Raw genomic sequence first — 25504 nt, 5'->3', positions numbered from 1 at the left:
ATGTACCAGCATGTTTTTCAGTGAGCATGAAAAAAAAAAATAAGCAATAATGTAAAGCTTCCAAAACTATTATAGACAGCTTACCTGCTGTTGTGATGTTTTGGATTTTGTATATGCTTCTGAAACAATCACAATAATAACTCCTGCTTGATCAACATTTTGTTGAAAATTTCTCAATCGATCCATTTTTTCAGGCGTCAGAGTTGATACTTGACTAATATCACTAAACTGAGACATCAAGCGAGATAAAGGCCTTCGATCTAGTAAAGGTAAGTGGATGATATTAAAAAGTCAGCAAATAAGCAGAAGAGTACATTCAACATATTGTCAATAGTTTGAGTAACTATAATAATATCTGTTTATTTCATTAACAAAAATGTAGAGAATATTAGAAATAACAGAAAACAAATATGTCAATAAAAGCATATTAACAAACTTATTAGCAAAATGTGTTTGCTAGTTGTAGCAATTCACAAACAGCAAACATATTTTAAAAAAACGATATCAAGAATTTTAATTATAAATTAGATGTGCATTCATCACTGCTGTACAGGAAAAGCTAGTTGTAAAAGAATAAGAGAAGTTTACCTCAATATGATATTTAGAACACTTCCGTACAATACTCTCCAGATATTAAAATAAATAAAACATTAATGCAAAATAATTACAGTAAAAAGAATAAATTGAAAGCAATTAAAAAATCAATTGAAAACAATTAAAAAATCAATTGAACACAATTAAAAATAATTTTAAAAAGTATAACAAATTTTAAAAAACAATTTTCCTTCCTGAAGCTGACAACACTTTTCGACCATATGTTGTGATCACAGGAATGAAAATTACCGAGTATGGATGAGCATGAATCTTAAATAGAGATTATTAGTCTTTGTGTATGCGCATAAAAGACGAAGAATAAGAAATTAGATATGGCTGGCAAACATGAACAGAAGTCTCATGTAATTTAATTTCAACGGTTTCTGCAATTAATAGTCTTGTTGGTTGGTTGATATGTTGTTTAATGGCATAAGAGCTACTAAAGCCATATTGTGCCTTAATAGACTTGAATAATTACGTTGGACACTTAAGTATTTTGGCCTCATCGAATAAAAATGTATGTTTTTTATTAACAGCATGAAAGGCTAATTCTGATGCTGCTGAATGAGAAGCACGAACTGAGGATGTGTGCTGTTTAACACGAAAATTCAGAGGAAACAGCGTAGTTCCGTGGTAAAAAGAGTCACAATCACTGCAAGAAATGTTGTATACGAGATCATTTATTTGTGATGCGAATGAGGAAAGAACTGAGCGATTATTCAGTATAGCATGTAATTTCCGTATTGGTCTGTCCACAATCTTAAATTCAGTATCTTTAAGGAATCTGTTAAGCTGTTTGTGCTTAAACAAAAATATTTTTCGATTAATAAAATTAAGACAAAGTATTTATTGATGCTACTATTGTTAGTTGGTGTAGTTTTTTGTATCCTATTCTTAGCGCGTACCCTAATTCAGTTTATAGTAGCAAGGGGGTAACCCCTGTTTAAAAATCTGCTGGTTAATATCTATTTCTGAGTCTAAAGCAGAATCTGCCATTGAATATTTATGAGAAATTGATTAAAGATAATAGATCTCGGTGGAGAAGATGAATCCCAATTAGTAACACATATGACATACTTGATATCCTTCCTGATGAGGTAGAACATGCGTTGAAGAAAATGAAGAATCAGAAAGCCCCTGGGAAAGATGAAGTTACTGTAGAGTTGTTAAAATTGAGAGGAAGAGACGTGACACAAAAACTGACAAGATTATTCACAAAATGCATTAGAAAAGGTGTGACTAAGGAGTGGAATAACGCAATCATAGTTTTGCTGCATAAGAAAGGAAATAAATCAGAAATTGGAAATTATAGACCAATTAGCTTGTTACCCCACATCTACAAGTTGTTCACAAGGGTCATTACTAACAGATTAGAAAGAACACTTGATGAGAATCAAACGACGGAGCAAGCTAGCTTTAAGAGAGGCTTAGAGGGGAACAGGTATTCTGTGTGTTATCAGGCACTCAGCCTAAAACACTGATGGATCCATTATCTCTCTATTACAGAAGATTTAGGAGAAGTCCGGTTGGCCTGCCTCATTAAAATCCACTCATGCACACCTTCTCGATGGTAAGCCCTGTTACGTCACTTAGGTGGCAACGAATGTGTAGAGTGGTTCTCTTCAAGACACCTGGTCAGCATGAAGAGGAAAAGACCAAACCCTCCAGCATATGACAGCACAACAAAACAAATGGCCCTCAGTCCCCAGCAGCTTTCACTCCCCTTCTTACGACAAGAGAGGATGAGAGTGGAAGCAGAGGGTGCTAAGAATCTCTGGGTACGACCAGGCTGCCATGCACGGAAACTGAACTTGGCCTGTTATAACATAAGATCACTCATCGGTGAAGAGAGGATATTAGAGCTAGAAAAGGAATTAGAAAATGTGAATTGGAATATCATCGGTTTGGCTGAAACAAGAAGAAGAAGAAGAAGAAATGAATCACTTATTAGTTTATAAAGTGGAAATCTGCTGTACACCAATGGAAACAGTGAAAGGAGTGAAGGTGGAGTTCGGTTTCTGGTCCATAAAGATTTAAAAAACGACATTTTGGAATTCAAAAGTACATCACCAAGGGTGTCAAGAATAACACTCAAGATTTCTAAGAGGTACAAGCTAAAGGTTATAATGATTTATGCACCAACTTCGAGCCATGATGATGAAGAGGTTGAAGAAATGTACACCGTAACTGAGAGTCTTCTAGATGAGCAGAAAACCCACTACACTATTATTATGGGAGACTTCAATGCTAAGGTTGGAAAAAGACAAAACAGTGCAGAAAGGGAAACTATAGGAAATTTTGGAATTGGTGAAAGAAATGAAAGAGGCGAATGACTTGTGGAATTTGCAGAATCTCAAGGATTGTCAGTAATGAACACATTTTTCAAGAAAAGGGTGAACAGAAAGTGGACATGAAGAGTCCAAATGGATTAACAACTAATGAAATCGACTTCATCCTCACTAACAGAACATATATTGTGAATGATGTTACCGTCCTGAATAAGGTAAATGTTGGAAGTGATCACAGAATGGTAAGATGTACACTTGATATAGATGTAGGAAAGGAAATGAAAAAACTGACTCAAGTAAATAATACAAAGGTCTTTGAGATAACAGAAGAGGAGAAAAAGCAGTATGTACTGGAACTTAAGAACAAGTATGAGCTTCTGCAGACTGCTCAGGACCAAGATATCGACGAGGAATATTACAACTTTCTGAAAGTGATAAAGCCCAAGAAATCTATAGGGAAAAAGAAATCCAAAGAAGAAAATATTAGTCAAGAAACACTTATTATGATGAACCGAAGGCGAAAAATGAAGAGCAAGATAAACACTGACAAGGAAAAAATTGAGTATACTGAGTTATGCAAAGCCATTAGAAAGAGACTCAGAGAGGACGTAAGAAGATTTAACAAGAAAAGTAGAACAAGCATTAAGGGAAAACAAAGGATTTAAATCAGCAGCCACAAGCAGTAATACAGAAAGTCAAATGATACTGAAACTGAAGAATAGCGATGGTGTACTTATAAACAGCAGAGAAGGCATAATTCAAATAGCAGAAGACTACTATAGAGAATTATACAAGGAGCGAGGGAATGATGCCAGCAGTGGGGAAGATGGATTGCAAATTAGCAACACATACAACATACCTGATATTCTTCCTGATGAGGTAGATCATGCATTGAAGAAAATGAAGAATCAGAAAGCCCCGGGGGAAGATGAAGTTACTGTAGAGTTGTTAAAATTGGGAGGAAGAGACATAACGCAAAAACTGGCAAGGCTCTTCACAAAGTGCATTAGAAAAGGTGTGACGCCTAAGCAGTGGAATAATGCAATCATAGTTTTGCTGCATAAGAAAGGAGATAAATCAGAAATTGGAAATTATAGACCAATTAGCTTGTTATCCCACATCTACAAGTTGTTCACAAGGGTCATTACTAACAGATTAGAAAGAATACTTGATGAGAATCAACCAAAAGAGCAAGCTGGCTTTAGGACAGGATTCTCAAAACATTATCATCAAAACTAAAGAAATCTTGGGCAGGACACATAGCTCGAAGACATGATGACAGATGGACTAAGAAAATAACAGAATGGTACCAAAGAGAAGCTAGAAGAAAACCTGGAAGACAAAGGCAGAGATGGATAGATGAAATTCATGAGTTTGTGGGTAGTAAATGGATGGCCAGTGCTCAAAACAGAAGGAACTGGAAAGTTGCTAGAGAGGCCTTCATCCTGCAGTGGATTGAAAATGGCTGATGATGATGATGGCTTTAAGACAGGATTCTCAACTATGGATCACCTTCACGTAATATCACAGCTAATGGAGAAAGCAAATGAATATAAAACACCATTATGCTCGGCAATTGTGGATTATGAAAAGGCATTTGACTCTATACAGCATAAGGCAATGTTTTGGGCACTAGAAAGACAAGGCATAGATACCCCATATATTATTATTTTGATCGTATGAATCAGAGCTGTAATAATACTCAATATGTTCTACGTTGATAATAATATTAGTAAAATAATAAGAGGAATTTACCTAAATATAGTACGTAGAACGCTTCCGTATGATACCCTCCAGAAATTAAAACAGAAAAAACGAAAAAAATCGACAACTTACTGGTACATTAGAGTAAAATATAAATAATTAAATAATCAATTTAACACAATTCAAATCAATTTAAAACAATTAAAATTCAAATAAATGCAATTAAAAGAATCTAACGAAAATATTCAATTGATTTGAATTGTGTTAAATTGATTATTTAATTATTTATATTTTACTCTAATGTACCGGTAAGTTGTCGATTTTTTTGTTTTTTCCGTTTTAATTTCTGGAGGGTATCATACGGAAGTGTTCTACGTACTATATTGAGGTAAACTCCTCTTATTATTTTACTAATATTATTATTTTGAATAAAATATATGAGAATGCTACCTCCTTTATTAGACTAGACAAAGACAGTAGCAAATTTAAAATTGAGAAAGGAGTTTGACAATGAGACAATATCTCCGAAGTTGTTTACTGCTGCCCCTGAGAAAGCTTTCAGAAGATTTGACTGGTCGCAGAAAGGAGTCAATGTGAATGGAGAGAACCTAAACCATTTATGATTTGCATATGACATTGTGGTCATAAGCCACAATCCCAAAGAATTAGAGGAAAAGCTTAATCGGTTATGCACAGTTAGTAAGGATTTTGGACTAAAGGTGAATATGGCTAAAACAAAAGTAATGATGAACAAGTAAGCCACAGAAAGGGTTGAAGGAACAGTAATTGAAAAGGTGGAGTTATATACTTATCTGGGACAAGTCATTAGCTGTAATAATGATAAATGGCTGGAAGTCAAGAGAAGAATAAATTTTGGATGGATAGCATTCAAGAAAATATAGTCACATACTGAGGAGCAATATTCCAATTTGTCTGAAACGTAAAATAATGAATCAATGTATACTCCCTACCATAACTTATGGAAGTGAAATGTGAGCACTCACCAAAAGAATGGAAGAGAAGCTGAGAACTACACAGCGAAGAATGGAATGAATTATATTGAGAATCAGACTGTTAGATAAGAAGAGAAACATATAGATTAGGCAGCAAATTCAAGTAAAGGACATTCTTATCAAAACTAAAGAAGTCTTGGGCAGGACACATAGCTCGAAGACATTATGACAGATGGACTAAGAAAATAACAGAATGTACCCAAGAGGAGCTAGAAGAAAACCTGGAAGACAACAACAGAGATGGACAAATGAATTCATGAGTTTGTGGGTAATAAATGGATGGCCACTGCACAAAACAGAAGGAACTGGAAAGTTGCTGGACAGGCCTTCATCCTGCAGGATCTCTTGTAGCTGAACGGGTGATAGCTGTTATAATGCAGAAGCATACAGGTGTTTGTTGGTGTACGATAAATGTTAAACGATTTTATTTGAGTCCCGAGTTTACCTCAATATGATATGTAGAACACTTCCATACGATACTCTCCAGAAATTAAAAAGAATAAAACATTAATGCAAAATGATTACGGTAAAAAAATAAATTGAAAACAATTAAAAAATCAATTGAACACAAAAAAATAAGCAATAATGAAATATTTAATGACTTAGTATCCGTATTTTCCCTTTCCAATGTAACACTGAGTCTGGGATGAATATTATTAAACAAATGTAAAATGTCTTGGATAGTGCTACTATCAGTAATACCAAGATCATTGTCTAAATAACTCCCACAATATGTGATATGTGGTAGAAAAGGCATCAAATGTATACAATCAATTGTTGAGAGATAGACCTCCGATATTAAGCCGCTTAGACTTAATCCCATTGGCAAACCAATGGGATTAAGTCTAAGCTTAAGATTAAGATTAATAAATAAAAATTTGTTTATATATTTTGTATCAAAAGGTGATATAGTTGGCTTCAACTAAGAGTTTAATTAAGGAAAAATTTCTTTAATAGGAAGCTTCGTATAATTAATCAGTAGTTATTATTATTATTTAGAGTTATTATTTATGCCAAACATATTAACATATTCCAAAGAATATCTAATGTGTATTCAACATTTATATTTGTATATAACAAAGTAACATCCAGTGAGAATAAATTATCATTATCACCGAGTCTGCAGTCCTTAACATTATTAAATAATGTATCATATTTTTTATCCCAAATTGTATTGCCTGTCTAAAGGGTTTTATAATACTGTATATGTACGTGGCTAAGGATGAAAATGCAGAGTTTCTGTAAGAAACAATGGACCGAATGGGAAAACCGGCTTTGTGTAATTTTACCTAACCCAAAAAGTGAAGGAATATTGTATGTACTGGCCTTCAATTCCTTTAACTGGGACATAGTGATGTAGTCATTTTTTTGATACATGGTTAACGTTTTATTGTACTGATTGACCAAATTGGTAAAAAGTGCCGGGTCTACTTCAAGATAAGTGGAGGTGTCTGATATAATTGAATCTAACTTATATATATAATCAGTTTTATCGAGTATCACAACTGTATCTCCTTTATCTGCTCTCTGAATAATAATGTCGTTATTTTCTTGAAGTTCATGTAAAGCTGAACATTTATGTGTATTCAACTCAGGAAGTCATGTTTCTTTTATGTTATTCACCACTTGGTAAGCCTGTTGAATATATAAATCTTTTTTGTAGGACATTACGAAATCCAAATTCAATATCTGCTGCGACCTGTTTTTAGGTAGCTTGCGAGGTGGTAAATTATAATTTAATCCTTTGGATAAAAGTGAAATCTGATCCTGATCCTTCAATGGCATATACGAGGAAAGATTTGTAACCTGTTGATATGTAGGAACATTGCATATTGGAGGGAGGGGGGTGTTCGAGAACTAGCTGAAGCATTCTGATTGTGCGTTTGCACATTATACCCATGTGGGGGAGGGAGGCTCATCAACAAACCTGTATGCACTTAGTCCAAAGCTCACGACAATGTGTTTAAACCTTTCCTCATACCCCAGACAATGTATTCAATTTTTTAATGTGTCTGTTTTTTTATTTCTGTGGCCTGTGCTTCACGTAGCAAATCTATGGTGGTCTTCAATACAGACCAATCATTTGGGTGTAAATAATTTTTTCATTTGTCGTGAAGTTTCCTAACCTGGGAAAGGTATTTTTGTTTATTAGAATACAGAGATCTTAAAGCAAGTTTAGCTACATTGTGGGATGTGGCAAGTGCCAGTTGCTTTATGCCCAAAATTTTATGATTTAAATGTTGTTATTTGGTTTTTTAGGAGCATTAGCAACTAAGGCCATATTGCTCCGGGGATATGCGGTGGTCATTCCCTGACCTTTCTGCATCCTCTGTATTTGGTGGTCCCGGGCTCGAACCCTGGTCTAATCAAGAAGCATGTGCTGCGCACTGCTGCTCCTGCCCACCTGGCTACGGAGGCGCCTATGATTTAAATTTACACTGGCAAACTTTGGAACGATGTTGTTTTGCAGGCAATATTTTAAGAAAGAAATATGGTAGCTTTGAGCCGAGTATCTTAGTGTTAATCTAATGTAATTTTGCACCAAGCTGTTCAAAAAATCCCTCCCCCCATAATTGTGTGTATTGATAGGTTATACCTGGAGAGGAAGGAAGTGAATGTAATAGTCAACAACAGTTTAAAATATGAACTTGATAGTATAAACCAGAGCTATGATGCTCGATACTTCTACGTTGATTTCAATATTTGTAAAAGAATAAGAAGTTTACCTCAATATGATACGTAGAACACTTCTGTATGATACTCTCCAGTAAAACGAATAAAACATTAACGTAAAATGATTACAGTAAAAAAATAAATTGAAAACAATTAAAAATTAATATAAAAAAGTTTTAATGTAAATTTTAAAAAACGATTTTCCTTCCTTAAGCTGATAACGCTTTTTGATCGTATGTCATGATCACATGAACAAAAATTACTGAGTATGTGTGAGCATGAATCTTAAATAGAGATTATTAGTATTCACACATGCACATAAAAACAGCACACATCCTCAGCTCTTGCTTCTCATTCAGCAGTATCAGAATTAGCCTTTCATGCCATTAATGAAAAACACATTTTTATTCAACTGCGCCAAAATACTTAGTGCCCAACGTAATTATACAAAACTATTAATTGCAGAAACTGCCGAAATTAAATTACATGAGACTTCTATTAATGTTCGCCATCCAAATCTAATCCCCGATTCATGGTCTTTTACATATATGCACAAAGACTAATAATCTCTCTCTTTAAGATTCATGCTCACACATACGCGACAATTTTCATTCCAGTGATCACGATATACAGTCGAAAAGCGTTGTCAGCTTCAGGAAGGAAAATCGTTTTTTAAAATTTGTGTTAAACTTTTTTTAAATTAATATTTTAATATTTTTTAATTGTGTTCAATTTATTTTTTACTATAATCATTTTGCATTAATGTTTTATTCGTTTTAATTTCTGGCATGTATCATATGGAAGTGTTCTACATATCATACTGAAATAAACTTCTCTTATTCTTTTACAAATATTGAAATCAATGTAGAATGTATTGAGCATCATAGCTCTGGTTTATACTAGGAAAAGGTAGTATAGTTGGCCGACCGTACAAGTGGACCCTTGCAAGTTCATCACTTGGTTATGAAAAATTTTGAGTTCTGGAAAACAGATGTGTTTTGGAATTTTTTGCCTTTTTTTTATTTAATTAACAAATTGTGTTCAAAAATAGTTTAATAGCCCTAGAATTTCGTTAGCTTATTTTTAAATTTAGCTAGACATTTTGCAAGTTACCAGCCAATATTTGTAGAGCTTCTGTACTGGTGATTTAACACGAATATCATATCATATAGCTAATAGTGCAATGCATAGTAATGGAATTGTAGGGTTTAATTGTGATAAATAAGTAACTCAAAAGGCTCCAATCATGTAAGTTGGTGTTTTTTTTTTTTTTCTTTTTTTTTTTTTGTTTTGGCTGAGAATTTTATATCTAGTAAGGCAATATTAATTTAAAATTCCACAAACATAACGGTATAGCATAATACATATACGTAAACTTGATAGTGTAATATATATAATGTAAATTTAATAGCATAATATGTATTATCGCATTTAGGTGTCTTCCAATTTAGTGTAGTATTCTCAAGTTAAACTGAATTTAAACAGAAATCATGCCTCAGACCAGAGCAGCAAAGTAACAGGCTCAAAGCAGTGGGAGTACTATGGCTTGGAGAAAGATCTGAAGGGACGGTTCTCCTACGAATCACAGTCGTACGAAATGTGCCACTTGTGCAGTGTTTGTGTACTACTGGAACAGGACATGATACAGACAAGGGGGAGGGGATGTCTTTGTGTGTTTGGTGCAAAGAGTATGAGGAAATTAGGTAGCTTTTTGAAATCAGTAAAAAGGTTTACTGATTTCAAAAAGCTAAAAATAGCAGACACATGGTCATTGTCGGATAAAATCTGTCTAAGTGTATATGGCTCAGTCAGATGGTTAAAAGCGGTAAGACATGTATTGCTAAAAATTGGACAGTCAATTAAAATGTGTCTGATTGATAAAATTGTGCCACAGGACTCACACATAGGAGGATCATTAGCCCTCAGCAAATACGAATGTGTCAAATGACCATGTCCTATGCAGGTCCGGGCAAGAACAACTTCCTCCTTACGATTCCTGCCCAGACTAGACTGCCACGGTTCAATTACAGGCTTTATATGATATAATTTATTCGTAGTCTGTCTATTCCACGAATCCTGCCATTGGGAGTGTGTCTCTTGGTGTATTATTTGCCTTAGTCTGTATAGGGGACTGACAGGCAGCGATTATTATTGGGAATTGCTGATTTGGCTGCAGTGTCAGCCAAATCATTTCCCCTAATCCCAATGAGGCTGGGAATCCAGCAGCAGTGGATATCATATTCACGTTCATGGAGAAAGTGAATCTTCTGCTGAAGGCAAGACAGAACTGGATGAGGATTACATCTCACAGTTATTAAAGCCTGTAAAACGCTGAGAGAGTAGAATATAAAATGAACCATTGGTATTGGCATTTACTAATGTGATCCAAGGCTAACTCTATAGCGTGCAGCTCTGCAGTAAATATGCTGCATTCAGAGAGAAGTACTGCAAAAACCTTGGGAGGTGCATTATGGCCACAGAAGCCTATGCGCCAACAACTACCAAAAAAAAAAAAAAAAGCATTCAGAGAGAATCTGCTCCGATATAGTGATGTCTGTAAAGAGAGCAGCAGATTCCACATATGATTCCGACTTCGAGCCGTCTGTGTAAACTGGCGCGAAGTCAGAATGTTCAGCTCTGTGTGCTGAATAAAGCTGCAGGTAGACAGATGGTGGAGTGTCCAACTTTCCCCAATTTCTAAGGGACAAGTCACTTGCTGGAACATGAGCATGCCAGGGTGGAAGGGGTTGCTTTGGTGTTTGGGCAACCTTGTCTACCTTGATTTTAAGTTCTTTGAGTAACTCTTGGAAACGAATACCAAAAGGACAATTGGCAGTCTTATGGGTGTTGTCAAATTTTCCCATTGTGGCCCAAAAACGAATGGCCATGTAGGATGGTCTGGCAGGGATTTCAGTTTTAAAGCATACTTTAGAGACAACTGCTTACATCGAAGCGATAACGGTGGTTCGTTTGCTTCGACGTATAAGCTCTGGACAGGAGATGTTCGATATGCTCCAATAGCGATACGGAGAGCCTGATGATGGACAGGATCCAGCCATCGAAGTACACTATCTCTGGCCAAATTGTATACCAGGGACCCATAATCTAGTCTGGATCGTACAAGCGCACAGTAAATGCGTAGTAGGGTGCATTGATCCGCACTCCAATATGTAGAGGAGAGAGAGCGCAGAATATTCAGGCCTCTTGTGCATTTTGTGCTGAGTTGGCGGATGTGATCCAGAAAGGTCAGCTTTTTATCAAATACGAGTCCCAAGAATTTTGTGTCTGCTGCTACTAGAATAGCATTTTGTCCGAGCCTTAATTCAGGTTCAGGATGAAGATTACGCTTACGACAAAATTGTACACAAACGGTCTTCTGCAGCGAGAACCTGAATCCATTAGAATGTGCCCATGAATTTAGGCGATCAATGGCTTTTTGCAGTTGTCTTTCAATAACCCTCATGTTGCATGACTGACAAAATATGCTAAAGTCATCAACACAGAGGGCACTGTTTACAGTTGGAGGAAGTTGTTCTGTGATGGAATTTACTTTGATGGCAAAAAGCGTGACACTTAATACTGATCCTTGTGGTACTCCCTCCTCTTGGCTGAAGTATCGAGAGAATGAGGATCCCACACGAACTTGGAAAGATCGATTGGCTAAAAATTTTTAATAAAAATGGGGAGATGCCCTCTAAGACCAAGGCTATGCAAATCTTTTAAAATGCCAAATTTCCAAGTTGTATCATACGCTTTCTTCATGTCAAAGAATACAGACACCAAATGTTCACGTTTTAGGAAAGCATCGCGGATAGATGTTTCCAATCTAATAAGATGGTCCAGAGTAGACCAGTTCCTTCGGAAGCCGCACTGGATGTTGGAGAGAAGGTGATTTGATTCTAAATACCATATTAAACGAAAATTAACCATTCTCTCCAGGATTTTGCACAGACAGCTAGTCAGAGCAATAGGACGATAATTAGTAGTGACTTTTGGATCCTTTCCAAGCTTAGCAAAGGCAAGAACGATTGCCTTGCGCCAGGAATCCGGAAACTGCCCTTCACTAAAGATTCTGTTATATAGAAAGAGCAGATGATCCATAGATTTTGGTGAAAGATGCTTAATCATTTCATAATGGATGCCATCTGGCCCAACATCACTTGCTTTGGAAAGAATGAGAGCTCTTTTCAGTTCCTGTATAGTGAATGACCTGTTGTAGGGATAAACGCTCTTAGACTTAAAATTAAGTGCCTGTTTTTCGATTTTATGTTTCAGGACCAGGAACTCTGGGGAATACGAAGATGTCGCAGAGATTTTAGAGAATGGTTCCCCAAGAGAATTGGCTATTGCAGTTGGATCTGTAATAGTGCATCCATTATAATCTAGGATTGAAGAAGTGTGGGATGTATATTTTCCCTTCATTTTCCGGATTTTATCCCAGACCAACTTAGTACTAGTGGACTGAGTAATTGATGAAGTAAAACGGATCCACGATTCCTTTTAACTCTGACGGCAGATGTAGCATGCTTTGGCTCATGCACGTTTAAAGGCTATAAGGTTGGTCATGGTAGGATATCGGCAGAATATCCCCCACACTTTGTTCTGAGCCTTTTTTGCTGCTGTGCATTGTGAATTCCACCCTGGTTTGGGAAATGGTGGAAACCGGGCAGATTTTTTTGGGATGATGGCATTCGCAGCTGCTTGGACGATATTTTTTGTGATGTACGTTACTGCATCATTGATAGGCTCCTGACTGACAGTACTGAGGTCAAAATTTGTCTACGAGGGGACGCCCACTCGTGAACTAGCATGTACTGCGTACACAAATGGGACGCCAAATTAGCTTAGGAGCACCATAACCATGTTTCCAATAAGCCTTGATCCCGTCCAGGACCAAAGGGAGGGAGACTTATTGGAACGCAGTTGACCCTAGCAGTAAGAACCACCCGCCGATTGATCCCAGTCGGGCCGGTCCGGGACCACCTGTCTTGTCGAAGCAGGGGCCAAAGTGGTATATTAAGGCTGGGGCCCCTCAACCACCAGGATCCCCTTTCCGAATTCCATGGGTCACAGCGCACGGCTGCACACGCCGGATTCCAACGATGTAACCCTGGAACCAAGGTATGGGCATTAGATCCCAGTGTTGCTAATCTGGAAAACCAGCAGCATCACTGGGAGGTCCCCTCACCACGTACAGGTGCCCATGTCGAGGGGCTGCTGATGCTATCAAGGCAGTGTCATGCACGATGGAAAATGAATAGCTTGGTGGTGGGGGGGGGGGGGTGTATACAAGGACTAATAGATTAACCAGAGCCACAAACAGAGGTGAAAATGATTCTTGCATTGCCACTGCTTCTATTAGAACATGCAGCAGCCTAGAAATCAAGGTGGTGTGGATTCCAGGCCCTGTTGTGGGTCATCATGGAACAAGTAAATACATGGGCTGCATTAGGGTAACTAAGAGTAGGAACAGATGCATGTATACTTTCTTGTACACTAAAGCTAGGAGCATAGTAAATAAATTTGCTGAATTTGAAGTACTGATTAAGTAATTAATCAGTACATTGTGGAGATACTGAAGACATGATATCACTGAGATATAAGGGATACAAAATTTGAATATGGGGCTGTTTACAGAAGGGACATTTTTTTAAGTTAGGGCAGCCTGAAGCTAGACTATGGCAAAGCCACCTGTACAGAAGAGACAGACAAGAAAGAAGTAAGGGGGGGGGTGATCCTCTTAATTCAGAAGCATATTAAATCTATGGCAGTGCATCCAGTTGCCATGGATGGTGAGTGCAATGCTGAGTGAGTTTGGTGTGAAGCACTGGGAAAACAAAAATGAAAGTAAGAGTATGTTATTGGCCTAATGATGGTGATGAGTATAATAAACAACGATAAAGAGAAATGGAATGGGTCAGTAAATCAGAATGTTTTAAAATGGGAGATTTTAACTTTCCAGATATTGATCAGAACTTGTGGTTGGACACACACACACACACACACACACACACACACACACACACACACACACACACACACACACACACACACACACACACACACACACACACACACCTGTGGATTTCTCAGATGACTGTTTTCTGCAGCAGCATGTTAGAGAGGCAACAAGAAAAAGCAATACTCTTGATCAGATTATTAGAAGCGATTCTTCATGCATTACGGATCTGCAGGTAGAAGACCCTCTGGGTGGCAGTGATCACAGTTAGCCAATGTGGAATTTACTTAAAGACATAACTACTGTCAAGGGAAAAGGGAACTGCTTTTGCTTTCGTAAGGGTGACTACACTGGTCCCAGACAGTTTTTAAAGACAGTGGAACCATCTGATGATATTACAAACAGCAAATTGTACATGGGAAGCATTCGGGGATGTAATTGTACAAGCTACAAGGCTTTTCATATCAACTAAGAAATACAGTTCCAGGCTTACACCTAAATGGATGTCAGATGAGCTGATGAGACATGACAGAGAAGAAAAACGTATGGGATGGATGCACATAAATTATCAGGTGATATAGAAACCTATGGTAGATATACATAGTGCAGCAACTGGAAAATGAGACTGATGCCAGAAAAAAAATAATGATTGTATGTATGAGTAAACTAATTTTAGTTTATTGAAAGTAACCTCCTCCCACATCCACACACTGTATGCAATTGTCACGGAGTAACTGGAATGACTGGTGGAAGACTGATATACTGTTCAATGTTCTCATCACAGCTGTTTGAATGGTGTCAACATCATCAAAATAAGTCTTTCAGTGATTCTCTTCCCAGGGCTAACTGTAAACACAGTAGGTGCAACAGTAATCAGACTTCTTTGCTAGCTAAAAACTCCCAAACAATAAGAGCCTTGTGGCTTGGTGAATCATTGTGTAAGAAGAACCAACTGCCACCTTCTCCATACTGAAGCTGCATATGATGGATTCTCTGAAAAGAACATTTCAGAATGTCCAGACAGTAGGCAGCAGTAACACTGGCTATTGGGCATGAACTCTTTGTGCACAATTCCCTTGCTGTTATAGAAAGTGGTGATCACGGTTTTGATATTTGATCTTTCTTGATGAACTTTTTTGGCTTTGGGAGAGTTTGCCAACTTCCACTCCACACTTTGTTGCTTCACTGTGGAGTCATACTGAAAATGCCACATCTTGTCATGTGTAATGATCAAATTCAGGAAGTTGGCAAACTTTCTGAATTTGAGACTTTTCTTTCAGCAGCCTCAATGAGTTCTTTGCAGTGTTCAACTCAAGGTTGTTGTTGACTGTCTGTTAGCAAATGTGGAACAAACTGAACACAGATCTTTGTTTTCTTCAAATCCTGGGTTATTATTTGTCAAATGGTTTCCTTATTAATGCACAGACTGGCAATCATTTGGAGCATTGCACATCAGTCACTGAGAATGATTTCCAGCAACTTTTCAACCAGCTCTGGCATTCAAACCGTTTTCTGGGTCTGTATGTTTGTCACCTTCCAGTGATTCTCTTCCATTGGTGAAATGTTTATGCCATCCAAACACATGTGCACATTGGTGAAATGTTTATGCCATCCAAACACACATGCAAGAGATAGACAATTCTCTCCATGTGCTTGCTTCATCATTTGAAACATTTCTGTAGCACTTTTGCACAGCTTGCATGATGTTTGTGGAGCATTCAGGTACGGGACATGATATTGCCATGGGAGATGTCTTTGTGTGTGCGCGATGCAAGGAGTGTATCGAAATCAGGCAACAACTCAGTGTTCTAATGGGCCTATATGAGAGCTTGAGGGACAGGGTGGATGCCCTCGAAGGAACTAAACTGAGGGGGCCCATCAAGCTCTCAGCTGCCTACATCAACGCTAGAGCTTGCACTTGGTCATCGCACAACACAGCGGCAACCCCCAAGGCAGAATGCGCTGGTCCCAAAGGAACTAGTAGTTGTTGGTGACTCTATTGTCAGGGAAACGGGGAACATGCTTTGTAAAAAGGATAGGTGGAACAGGACCAGGGTATGTCTGCCAGGGGCAAAGGTTGATGACGTTGTAGAGCAGATATCATCTTTTAAGGGCACAAAAGGTGATATAGTTATACACGTTGGCACTAATGATATCAAGAGTAAGAGACCGGCAGAATTGCTTAACAAGTACAGGTCACTGTTGAAAAAAAGCCGTGAAATAGGGGTGAATTTGAAAGTGTCTGCAATTCTGCCCAGACACGATAGGAGGGAGTATATGATGAGAGCCTTGTCGATCAATTCGGCCCTGGAAAGATTGTGCAAGGCTCAAGGGGTAGAATTTTTTTCAGCCTGGACTGTACTTGTTAACAGGAGAGATTGCTTCTACAGGGATGGGATACACTTAAATAGAAAGGGTGCAAGAATATTTGCTGATGCTATCGAGTCAGTATTAGGTGGGTCGGAAAACTGCTAGCTTGGGGAGATAGAAGGACTAATAGATTAACATTAGCCACTGGCAGAGGTGAAAGTGATTCTTGCACTGCTTCTATTGGAATGAGCAGCAGCCTGGAAAACAAGATGCAGAAATATTTCAGAGACTGCTGGGAGTCATTGCGGTACAAGTAAACACATGGGTTGCGTTAGGGTAGCTAAGAATATGAACAGGTACATGTATACTTGCGTATACACCAATGCTAGGAGTTTGGTAAATAAATTTGATGAATTTGAGGTATTGCTTAAAACATCAAAGGCACATATTGTTGGGATATCAGAGAAATGGTGTCACACAGATATAAGGAATGCAGAACTGGAATTTGGGGAGTACAACGTCTACAGAAAGGATAGACTGGATAGGAAGGGAGGAGGGGTTATGCTATTAGTTAAGAAATACATAAAATCCAAGGAAGTGAAGCCAGTGGACATCGCTGGACAGTGCAGTGTCGAGTCAGTTTGGTGTGACATAAGCATTGGGAGATCAAAATTGAAAGTAGGAGTGTGCTATAGGCCTAATGACTCTGATGAGTATAATAAGAAACTGTACAGGGAAATAGAGTGGGCCAGTAAATCAGAGAGTCTTATAATGGGAGATTTTAATTTCCCAGATATTGACTGGAATTTGGGGGCTGGTCACTCACACACTAGCAAGGCTTTTGTGAATTTATTGGATGATTGTTTTCTACATCAGCATGTTAGGGAGGCAACTAGAGGGAGGAATACTCTTGATTTGATTATCAGCAGTGATTCTTCATGCATTAAGAATCTGCAGATAAATGAACCACTAGGTGGCAGTGATCACAGTGTGCTGAAGTGGGATTTACTCAAAGAGGTAACTACCATTAGGGGTAAAGGGAAGGGTTATTGCTTTCGTAAAGGCGACTACGATGGACTGAGACAGTATTTAAATTATATACAGTGGGACCAACTGATGATGTTACCAACAGCAAATGTAAAATGGGAAGCATTCAAGGAACTTATCTTGGAAGCTACTAGGCTTTACATACCAACTAAGAAATATTGTTCAAGGTTTAGGCCTAAATGGATGTCAGATGAACTAATGAGGCATATGGCAGAGAAGAAACATGCATGGGATACATACAAATTAACACATGACACAGAAGCCTATGATAGATACAAGTTGATCTGTAACCAAGTTACCAAGGAGGTTAGACAGGCGAAGGCACATTACGAGAAATCTTTGGCAAGGGATGCAAAGAAAAAGAAGCAAAGAGTTCTTTACTTATGTAAACTCTAGAAGGAAGGGGATGAATCAGATTGGTCCACTTGATATCGATGGTTCAACTTTTGATGATCCTGCTCATGTAGCTAACAAATTAAATGAATATTTTGCATTGACATTCACACATGAGGAGTTATTTAGCGAGGGGAAAGCCAGAGGTGTATTCAACTCTAGCAGTAAGCTAGAGAATCTTGTAATAACTGAGAGTAAAGTGGAGGAGAAATTGTTGAAGATAAACACAAGAAAGGCACCCGGGGTGGATGGGATCTATCCAGTTATATTAAAGGAGGCAGCAGAGGAAGTAAGCAAAGCCTTAGCCATAATTATGAGAGTTTCCTTGGACTCAGGGGAGGTACCCACAGACTGGAGATGTGCAAATGTGACCCCAATTCACAAAGGAGGATCAAAGGCTGACACAAGTAATTATAGACCTGTTAGTTTAACTTCTGTTCCAGGAAAATGAATGGAGGCACTAGTTAAAGAAGCACTGCAGGATCATTTAGACAATTCTTCAGTTACAGCTCGGACACAGCATGGTTTTGTTAAGGGGAAGTCTTGCCTGACCAATTTGATTGGATACTATGATGCAGTCACAAAGGAACTGGATGCAGGGAATAACTTTGATATTATATACTTGGATCTTAGAAAGGCTTTTGATACTGTTGCACATGGAAGACTGCTGCACAAATTGGAGCAGTGTGGCATTGGAGGCAAATTGCTGCTGTGGATAAAGGGGTGGCTGAGGGGGAGAAGACAGAGAGTGGTAATCAATGGACACTGCTCATCGTGGACTAATGTTATTAGTGGAGTCCCTCAAGGCTCAGTGTTGGGTCTATTATTGTTTTCTGTATTTATAAATGATATTGATGATGGTATATCAAGCTTAATGTCGAAGTTTGCAGACGATACAAAGGTAGGCAGGGATGTCAAGAACACTACTGACACTATGCTGCTGCAACCGGATCTGGAAAGGTTGAGCAGATGGGCTGAGAGGTGGCAAATGAAGTTTAACATTGACAAATGTAAAGTACTACACATGGGAAACAGCAACCCCAGAGCAACGTATCAACTCTGTGGTACTACACTGACAGTGGTAGAGAATGAAAGGGACCTGGGGGGGGTGGTTGTGCAGGCAGATATGAAGTTCTCTGAGCAGTGCAGACGGGCTGCAAGAGTAGCTCATGGTGTATTTGCAAATTACAGTGTCTGGAGACTAGGCACCAGCGAGGTGATCTGATAGAGGTGTATAAAGCATTGAATGGTTTGAGCATGCTCAATGCTGATGGGATTCTTCCTCTCGCTCAGAATAATCACCTGAGAGGGCATAAATTTAAATTGAGGAAAGACAGATGTAGGATAGACGTGCGGAAATTTGCCTTTAGCCAGCAGGTGGTTGGTTGGTGGAACAGACTTCCATCCCTTGTCGTGGAAGTTGATAGCCTAAGTAAGTTTAAGGCTCAGCTGGACAGGTATTTTGAACAAACAGAGGGGTGAAGTGGAAGTGGTTTTTTTTTTTTTTTTTGGCTGATGCTGCATAAGCTTGCTTTCTTGCATCAAATGCCTCTACTAATGCTAATGCTCAGTTCAACACAAAACTTGATGTTTGCTCTTTGTTCCACTGTCCCTCCACAACACAGACACAGGTGAGACATGCAGGTCAGCTCACACTACGTTCTGAAATGGTGGAAATTTCTGCTGACCTTGCTTGTGGTGCTCAATTAACTATCAAGCACCAGCACTCGTCCATAACATCAATCTTGTTTTCCAATTGTCACACTATAAAGAAGGTTAGGCAAGCTAAGGCTGATTATGTGAAGCCTGTGGCAAGAATTCAAAGAAAAGCAGCAAATTCTTTACTTATATTAAGAGTTGAAGGAAGGAATTAAATCACATCAATCCATTTGATGTTGATGATCCTGCTCAGGTTGCTGATAAACAGGATAAGTATCAGGGCAAGTTACTGCTATGGATAAAGGAATGGCAAAATGGGAGAAGACCGAGTGGTTATTAATGGACACTGCTTGTCATGGACTAATATTGATATTGTTAGTGGAGTCCCCCAGAGGTCAGTGCTGGGCCCCGTGCTAGAGGCATTTTTATTAATGATATTGATAAAGATATATCAGGCTTAATGCCCAGGTTTGCATATGATACAAAGGTTGGTAGAGTAATGAGAGTAATCAGTCTAAGTTTCTGCAACGAGATCTAAAAAATTGGACAGTGGGCTGAGAAATGGTAGTTTAAGTTAAACATTAGCACAATTCAAGGTACTGCATATGGGTAGCATTAATCCCAGATTAATTAATGTAGAAAAATTACATTAATCCCAGATTAATGTAATTTTTCATTTCTAGAAAAATGAAGACTTGGAGGTAACTGTGCAGTCAGATATGAAGTTAGTGTTAGCATTAGTAGTGGCATATGATGCAAGAAAGCAAGGTTATACAGCATCAGCCAAAAAAAAAAAAAAAACACTTCCCATTCACCTCTCCATCTGATCCAAAAGTTTGTTCAGTTCTTCCTTGAATTTATTTAAACTATCAACTTCCACAATGACCAATGAATGCCCGTTCCAGCAATCAACCACCCATTGGCTAAAGGCAAATTTCTGCACATCTGCTCTACAACTGTCTTTCCTCAATTTTAATTTATATCCCTTCAGGTGCGTAATCCGAGCAAGAGGAAGAATTCCATCAGCATTGAGCTTGCTCAAACCATTCAATGTTTTATACACCTCAATCAGATCACCTGGCAGGTGCCTAGTCTCTACATGCTGCAATTTGCAGGACTTAAGGTTTTCTAGGTAAGGGAAAGCTTTGTTTCCCACACCAATCTCATTGCCCTTCTCTGTACTCTTTCCAGCACCTCTACATCCTTTATAAAATGAGGCCTCCAGACCAGTATGCAGTACTCAAGGTGTGGCCTGACCATTGCCTTATACAAAGGGATAATCACCTCCTTAACACTGTTAGCAAATTTCCTGTATATCACTGACAAGATCCCATGAGCTGTTCTGGCAGCCTGTCTGCACTGCTCAAAAAACTTCATAACTCACTGCACAATTATCCCCAGGTCCTTTTCATTCTCTGCTACCCGAGTGTAATATCGCATAGTTGATACATTATTCTAGGATCACTGCTATCCATATGCAATGCTTTACATTTATCAATGTTAAACTTCAGATGCCACTTCTCAGCCCACCTGCCCAACTTTTCTAGATCCTGTTGCAGTAGTGTACTGTCATTACTATCATTAACAACCCTGCCAACCTTTGTATCATCTGAAAACTTGGACATTAAGCCTGATATACCTTCACCAATATCGTTGATAAATACACAAAACACCAATATCATTGATAAATACACAAAACAACAATGGGCCCAGCAACAAACCCTGAGGGACTCCACTAATAACATTAGTCCACAAAGAGCAGTGTCCATTGATTACTGCTCTCTGTCTTCTCCCACTCAACCATTCCTTTGTCCATAGGAACAACTCGCCCTTAATGACATACTGCTCCAATTTGTAGAACAGTCCTCCATGTGCAACAGTATCACAGTATCAAACCATTTCCTGAAATCCTAGTATATGATATCAAAATTATTTTTGGCATCCAGTTCCTCTGTGACCACATCATAGTAACCAATCAAATTGGTCAAACAAGTCTTCCCTTTAACAAACCCATGCTGTGTCTGAACTGCAGTCTTGTCAAGATGATCCTGGAATGCTACTTTAACTAGTCACTCCATTATATCCACCAGAAAAAGTTTTTTTGCAACGTAGACATTGCTCAGAGAACTTCATACAATTCCTTCGTACAATCTTGCAGTCACTCTACATGGATTGTAGGATGACTGTAAGGTAGAAGAATATTAATAGTTATTCTTTAGATTAACAGGTCTAATATTATAAGTGGGTCCTCCAACAATTGGTTCGGAATATGTTGGGTTCGCTCCTGTGAATCCAACATATTCCGGTTTATACAGTAACCTCTCACGAGCAACTGCATTGAGTACTTTTCTAAAATACAAATAAACAAAGTTGAAATTGTTTCTTATATCCAGCTTAAAATAGCTAACCAGATTAGTTAAGCAAGATTTTTCCCATAAAAAAACTGTGGGTTGTGTATCCTTTACAATTCCATTTCTATCTAAAATGTTCTTGTACTACTACTACTACTGCACTTTTTATCATTTCCTCACTGATGTTCCTTACTGCTGAAGTCAGACAAAGGTGGTTCTAAGGGTGAAGTTGGTAACTATCAGCCTGTAGTTACCAACTTCACCATTAGAACCACCTTTTGATGTGAAAACATCTATGGCGGCACTACAGCTAAATTGAATGATAATGAAATTTTCTTGTAAATGAAATGACGCAACTGATTGATAACGAAGGAAGCTGACCATTTAGATTCTAATTAATGCATTTTACTTCACTTCCTATTAGGTGGCTGTTAGATTTTAAATGATGAAGATGACTTCACTTCCTAAATGGCGCTGATGATGCTAACTCAGTCACTAACGCTGATTCGGTAGAGTAAGCAGCGGGTAGTAATATTATGTAAGAATAAAAGTTTCGAAGCCACCAAAGAAGCCTCTCGTGTCATAAAGGAACGAGTTCAAAAACATGGAGAACAAAAAAATGCAGATTTTAGTAAAGAATATTCTTTCACACAAGACCATTTCATCTCTTAAAATTTAAACAGCTTTGATTCAAGAATGCAACAATAAAACAATCACTTCACCAAACAATAACTTCTTGCAGTAGTTTTTGGTTATTACATCATACTAGTCTACAAATGGATTTTGGTAACTACTGAATTGTAATAATACCTATAAAAGTATTTCAAAGATGGCTAAAACTCCAGCTGAGGGAAATCGAGAGAAGTATGCAAAAATAAAAGCTTCAAAGCCACCGAAGAAGCTTCCCATGTCAACAAAAGAACGAGTTCAAAAACATAGAGAATGGGAAAAAAAAAAAATGCAGAGTTTAATAAAATCTGCTTCTCAAGATTTTGATCAACGTCAACCTTCTACGTTGACTTCTCATCAAGAAGCTGGACCATTGACATCATGAAATTATATTCAAGAACTTCCTGAAGATTTCAATCCAGAAGATTTGAGTTCAAATGAATTACCTAAGGATTTTCAATTGATTTCTGAACTGACTAGACAGAGTGTACTGCAATAATCAGCTTCAACTTTGAGGGACCTGCTAGAATGAAGGCTTGTCGGTTTGCTATGGCTAGAGAAATTTAGAAGTTGTACCAAGCGCAAGAAGAAGTAAGAGTGTTTCATTGAATAACAACAGAACGATCTCGGCTAAACGAACTTATTTTCCACCAATACTGGTTTGTGCTATTACCATCCATAAATCTCAGGGAGGTACTTTTGATTCTGTAGTTTATGAATATGAGAAACGGCACAAACAACAACTAGTTTATGTTGCATTATCTTGAGTTACTGATATCAATGATGTTTACGTTATGGCTGCAAATGGAGAAAAGAAATTTTAACATGGACTGAGAAATGCTACATCCACTCTTGCACTTCAAACTGAAATGACCAGGCTCTCGAGTTATCTTCTATTTACCATGCAAGATACTTTATACAAGTTCATCAGTAAGCGACAAGGTCTTTCCATTCTAATGTTCAATTGTCAAAGTTTACATGCCCACAATGACAATCTCATTGATGCAGTCACACAACAATCCAATTTACTTCTGCTTTCTGAAACGCGGCTAAATAACAAAGAAGACATAAGCATATTTAACTTTGATTGTGTTGTTCAATTCAAACAAGAAGATCAACAAGCTGGTGGTGTAGCAGTTTATCATGAAAGAGAAAATCGTACTCACGTTGTTACTTCTCATATGGAAGTGATTTATCAACAAACTGTTGGAGACATTTGTGAAGCTGAATACCTTCTTCCTGATGGTCAAACAATATTGTTGGTAGTCATTTACATTTCACCTAACCAAAAGATCGAACACATCATTGAATTCATCCATTTCATTTTACTTCCTTACAGATTGAAGAAGCTGCATTGCTACAGCAATTTTCTCACAAGAAATGCAACCGAATACCAATGATACTTAGTAGAGATTTTAACGTTAATTTTGCAGATACTCAATCCAAAACTGACTGATTTCTTAGAAAATAAATTTGGACTAATGTTAAATACTTCTAGATCTGTATCGACTACTAATCATGGAACTATAATTGATGCTGTGTTTCAAAGACATTTACACTCTTTACAATCTCAAGTGTATGTATCATATTTTAGGTATCACAAACCCATTGTAAGTAAATTACCTATTGAATATGTATTGCAGCCTCAAATTCATGGAACAGTCAAAAAATAAATAAATGCTTTAAAATGTTAAACATGTTTGGATTCTTTTCATACTAAACCCCTTTCACCTTGTCCAAGCCAAGGATGTTTTCACATAAAACATCTTTCATGCATACAAGGTACACACGGTGTTTTTTTTTTTTTTTTGTATTGACAATACACTGGCGCTTCTCCAAATGTTGTTTGCTCCTGGTTGCCTGTATGGTCAAAAACCTGATTCTCTTCTCAACAATACGTCTGTTTTCTGTGAAATACTTGCAGAGATTTTATCTGGTAACTCAGTAACTAAATCCTGGTACACCGAAAAACATTTCTTGGTATACCAGGATTTATATCCATGCTATTGCCTTTTTAATATATTAGTATAACTAAAGCTTTGCTCCTGTCTCTTGGATGTGTTCTTACAGAGACAGATTTTTAACATCTTTATCAGCCAGTTCATTCCCCTTTATTTCCTGAATGTGTTGGGATCCAACAAAAGGTTACTAATTGATGACATTCTTCAATTTGCAATAGCAAGCTCCTGATTTGTTTTAAAACAGAGTGAATCTTACGGGAGGGATTTTGCATTGTTGTAATTGAGCTGACAGTCAGTGTAAACTATATATTTTGAAGAAGAATAAAGGTTCAGATTTTCTAAAGCTAATTTTATTGCATGTAGTTCCACTGAAAGGCTGCTATACTCAGGTGGAAGGGAAGCTAAAATGATAACAGAGGGAAGCATTTCCACTCAGAGACAGAACTAGGCTACCCTATGCCTAGGGCAAAAGTGTTATTAGTACGCCGCCATTATATGCAGGTAGTCAATCTTTCAGTAGCGTAGCTAGGGACGTTGACCCCAGGGGCAACATGTCTTCCTAGTGCCCCTAATTGTGATTTTCAATTCCTTTAGTTTGCACCCCTGAAGCTCGCCGCCTGGGGGATATTTCCCCTTGATACGGCCCTGAAATCTTTATGAATTTATAAAAATTACTATTATAACGGTCTACATATATTTATTAATAAAATAATTTAAATAATACAATGAATAGAACAAAACAAAAATATCAAAAAAAAGAAACAAATATTCGTTTTATCTATAGAGAATTTAATTCTATATAAACAACAAAGAAAGTACATATAACTACAAAGAAATTAGAGAACCAGATTGTTTATGTTTATATATCTAGTATAAAATCATA

At 37.7% G+C, this 25504-nt stretch overlaps 1 protein-coding gene across 2 annotated transcripts in view; it reads right to left on the bottom strand.

The window, feature by feature from the left end:
* LOC150083221 (uncharacterized) overlaps positions 1 to 25504 on the bottom strand; it is a 354281-nt gene that overhangs the window by 120266 nt on the left and 208511 nt on the right. For both annotated transcript variants that reach the window (XM_090377110.1, XM_090377111.1), the window contains exon 11: positions 85 to 260. In XM_090377110.1, coding sequence (XP_090233236.1) covers positions 85 to 260 — 176 coding nt within the window. The remainder of the gene's footprint in view (positions 1 to 84; positions 261 to 25504) is intronic.

Source organism: Mastigoproctus giganteus, chromosome 7, assembly GCF_048544385.1.
Source record: "Mastigoproctus giganteus isolate SK-2022 chromosome 7, ASM4854438v1, whole genome shotgun sequence".
Classification (NCBI taxonomy): Eukaryota; Metazoa; Arthropoda; class Arachnida; order Uropygi; family Thelyphonidae; genus Mastigoproctus; species Mastigoproctus giganteus.
Note: the sequence above shows the minus strand (reverse complement) of the source record. Positions and strands in the feature narration are given on the sequence as shown.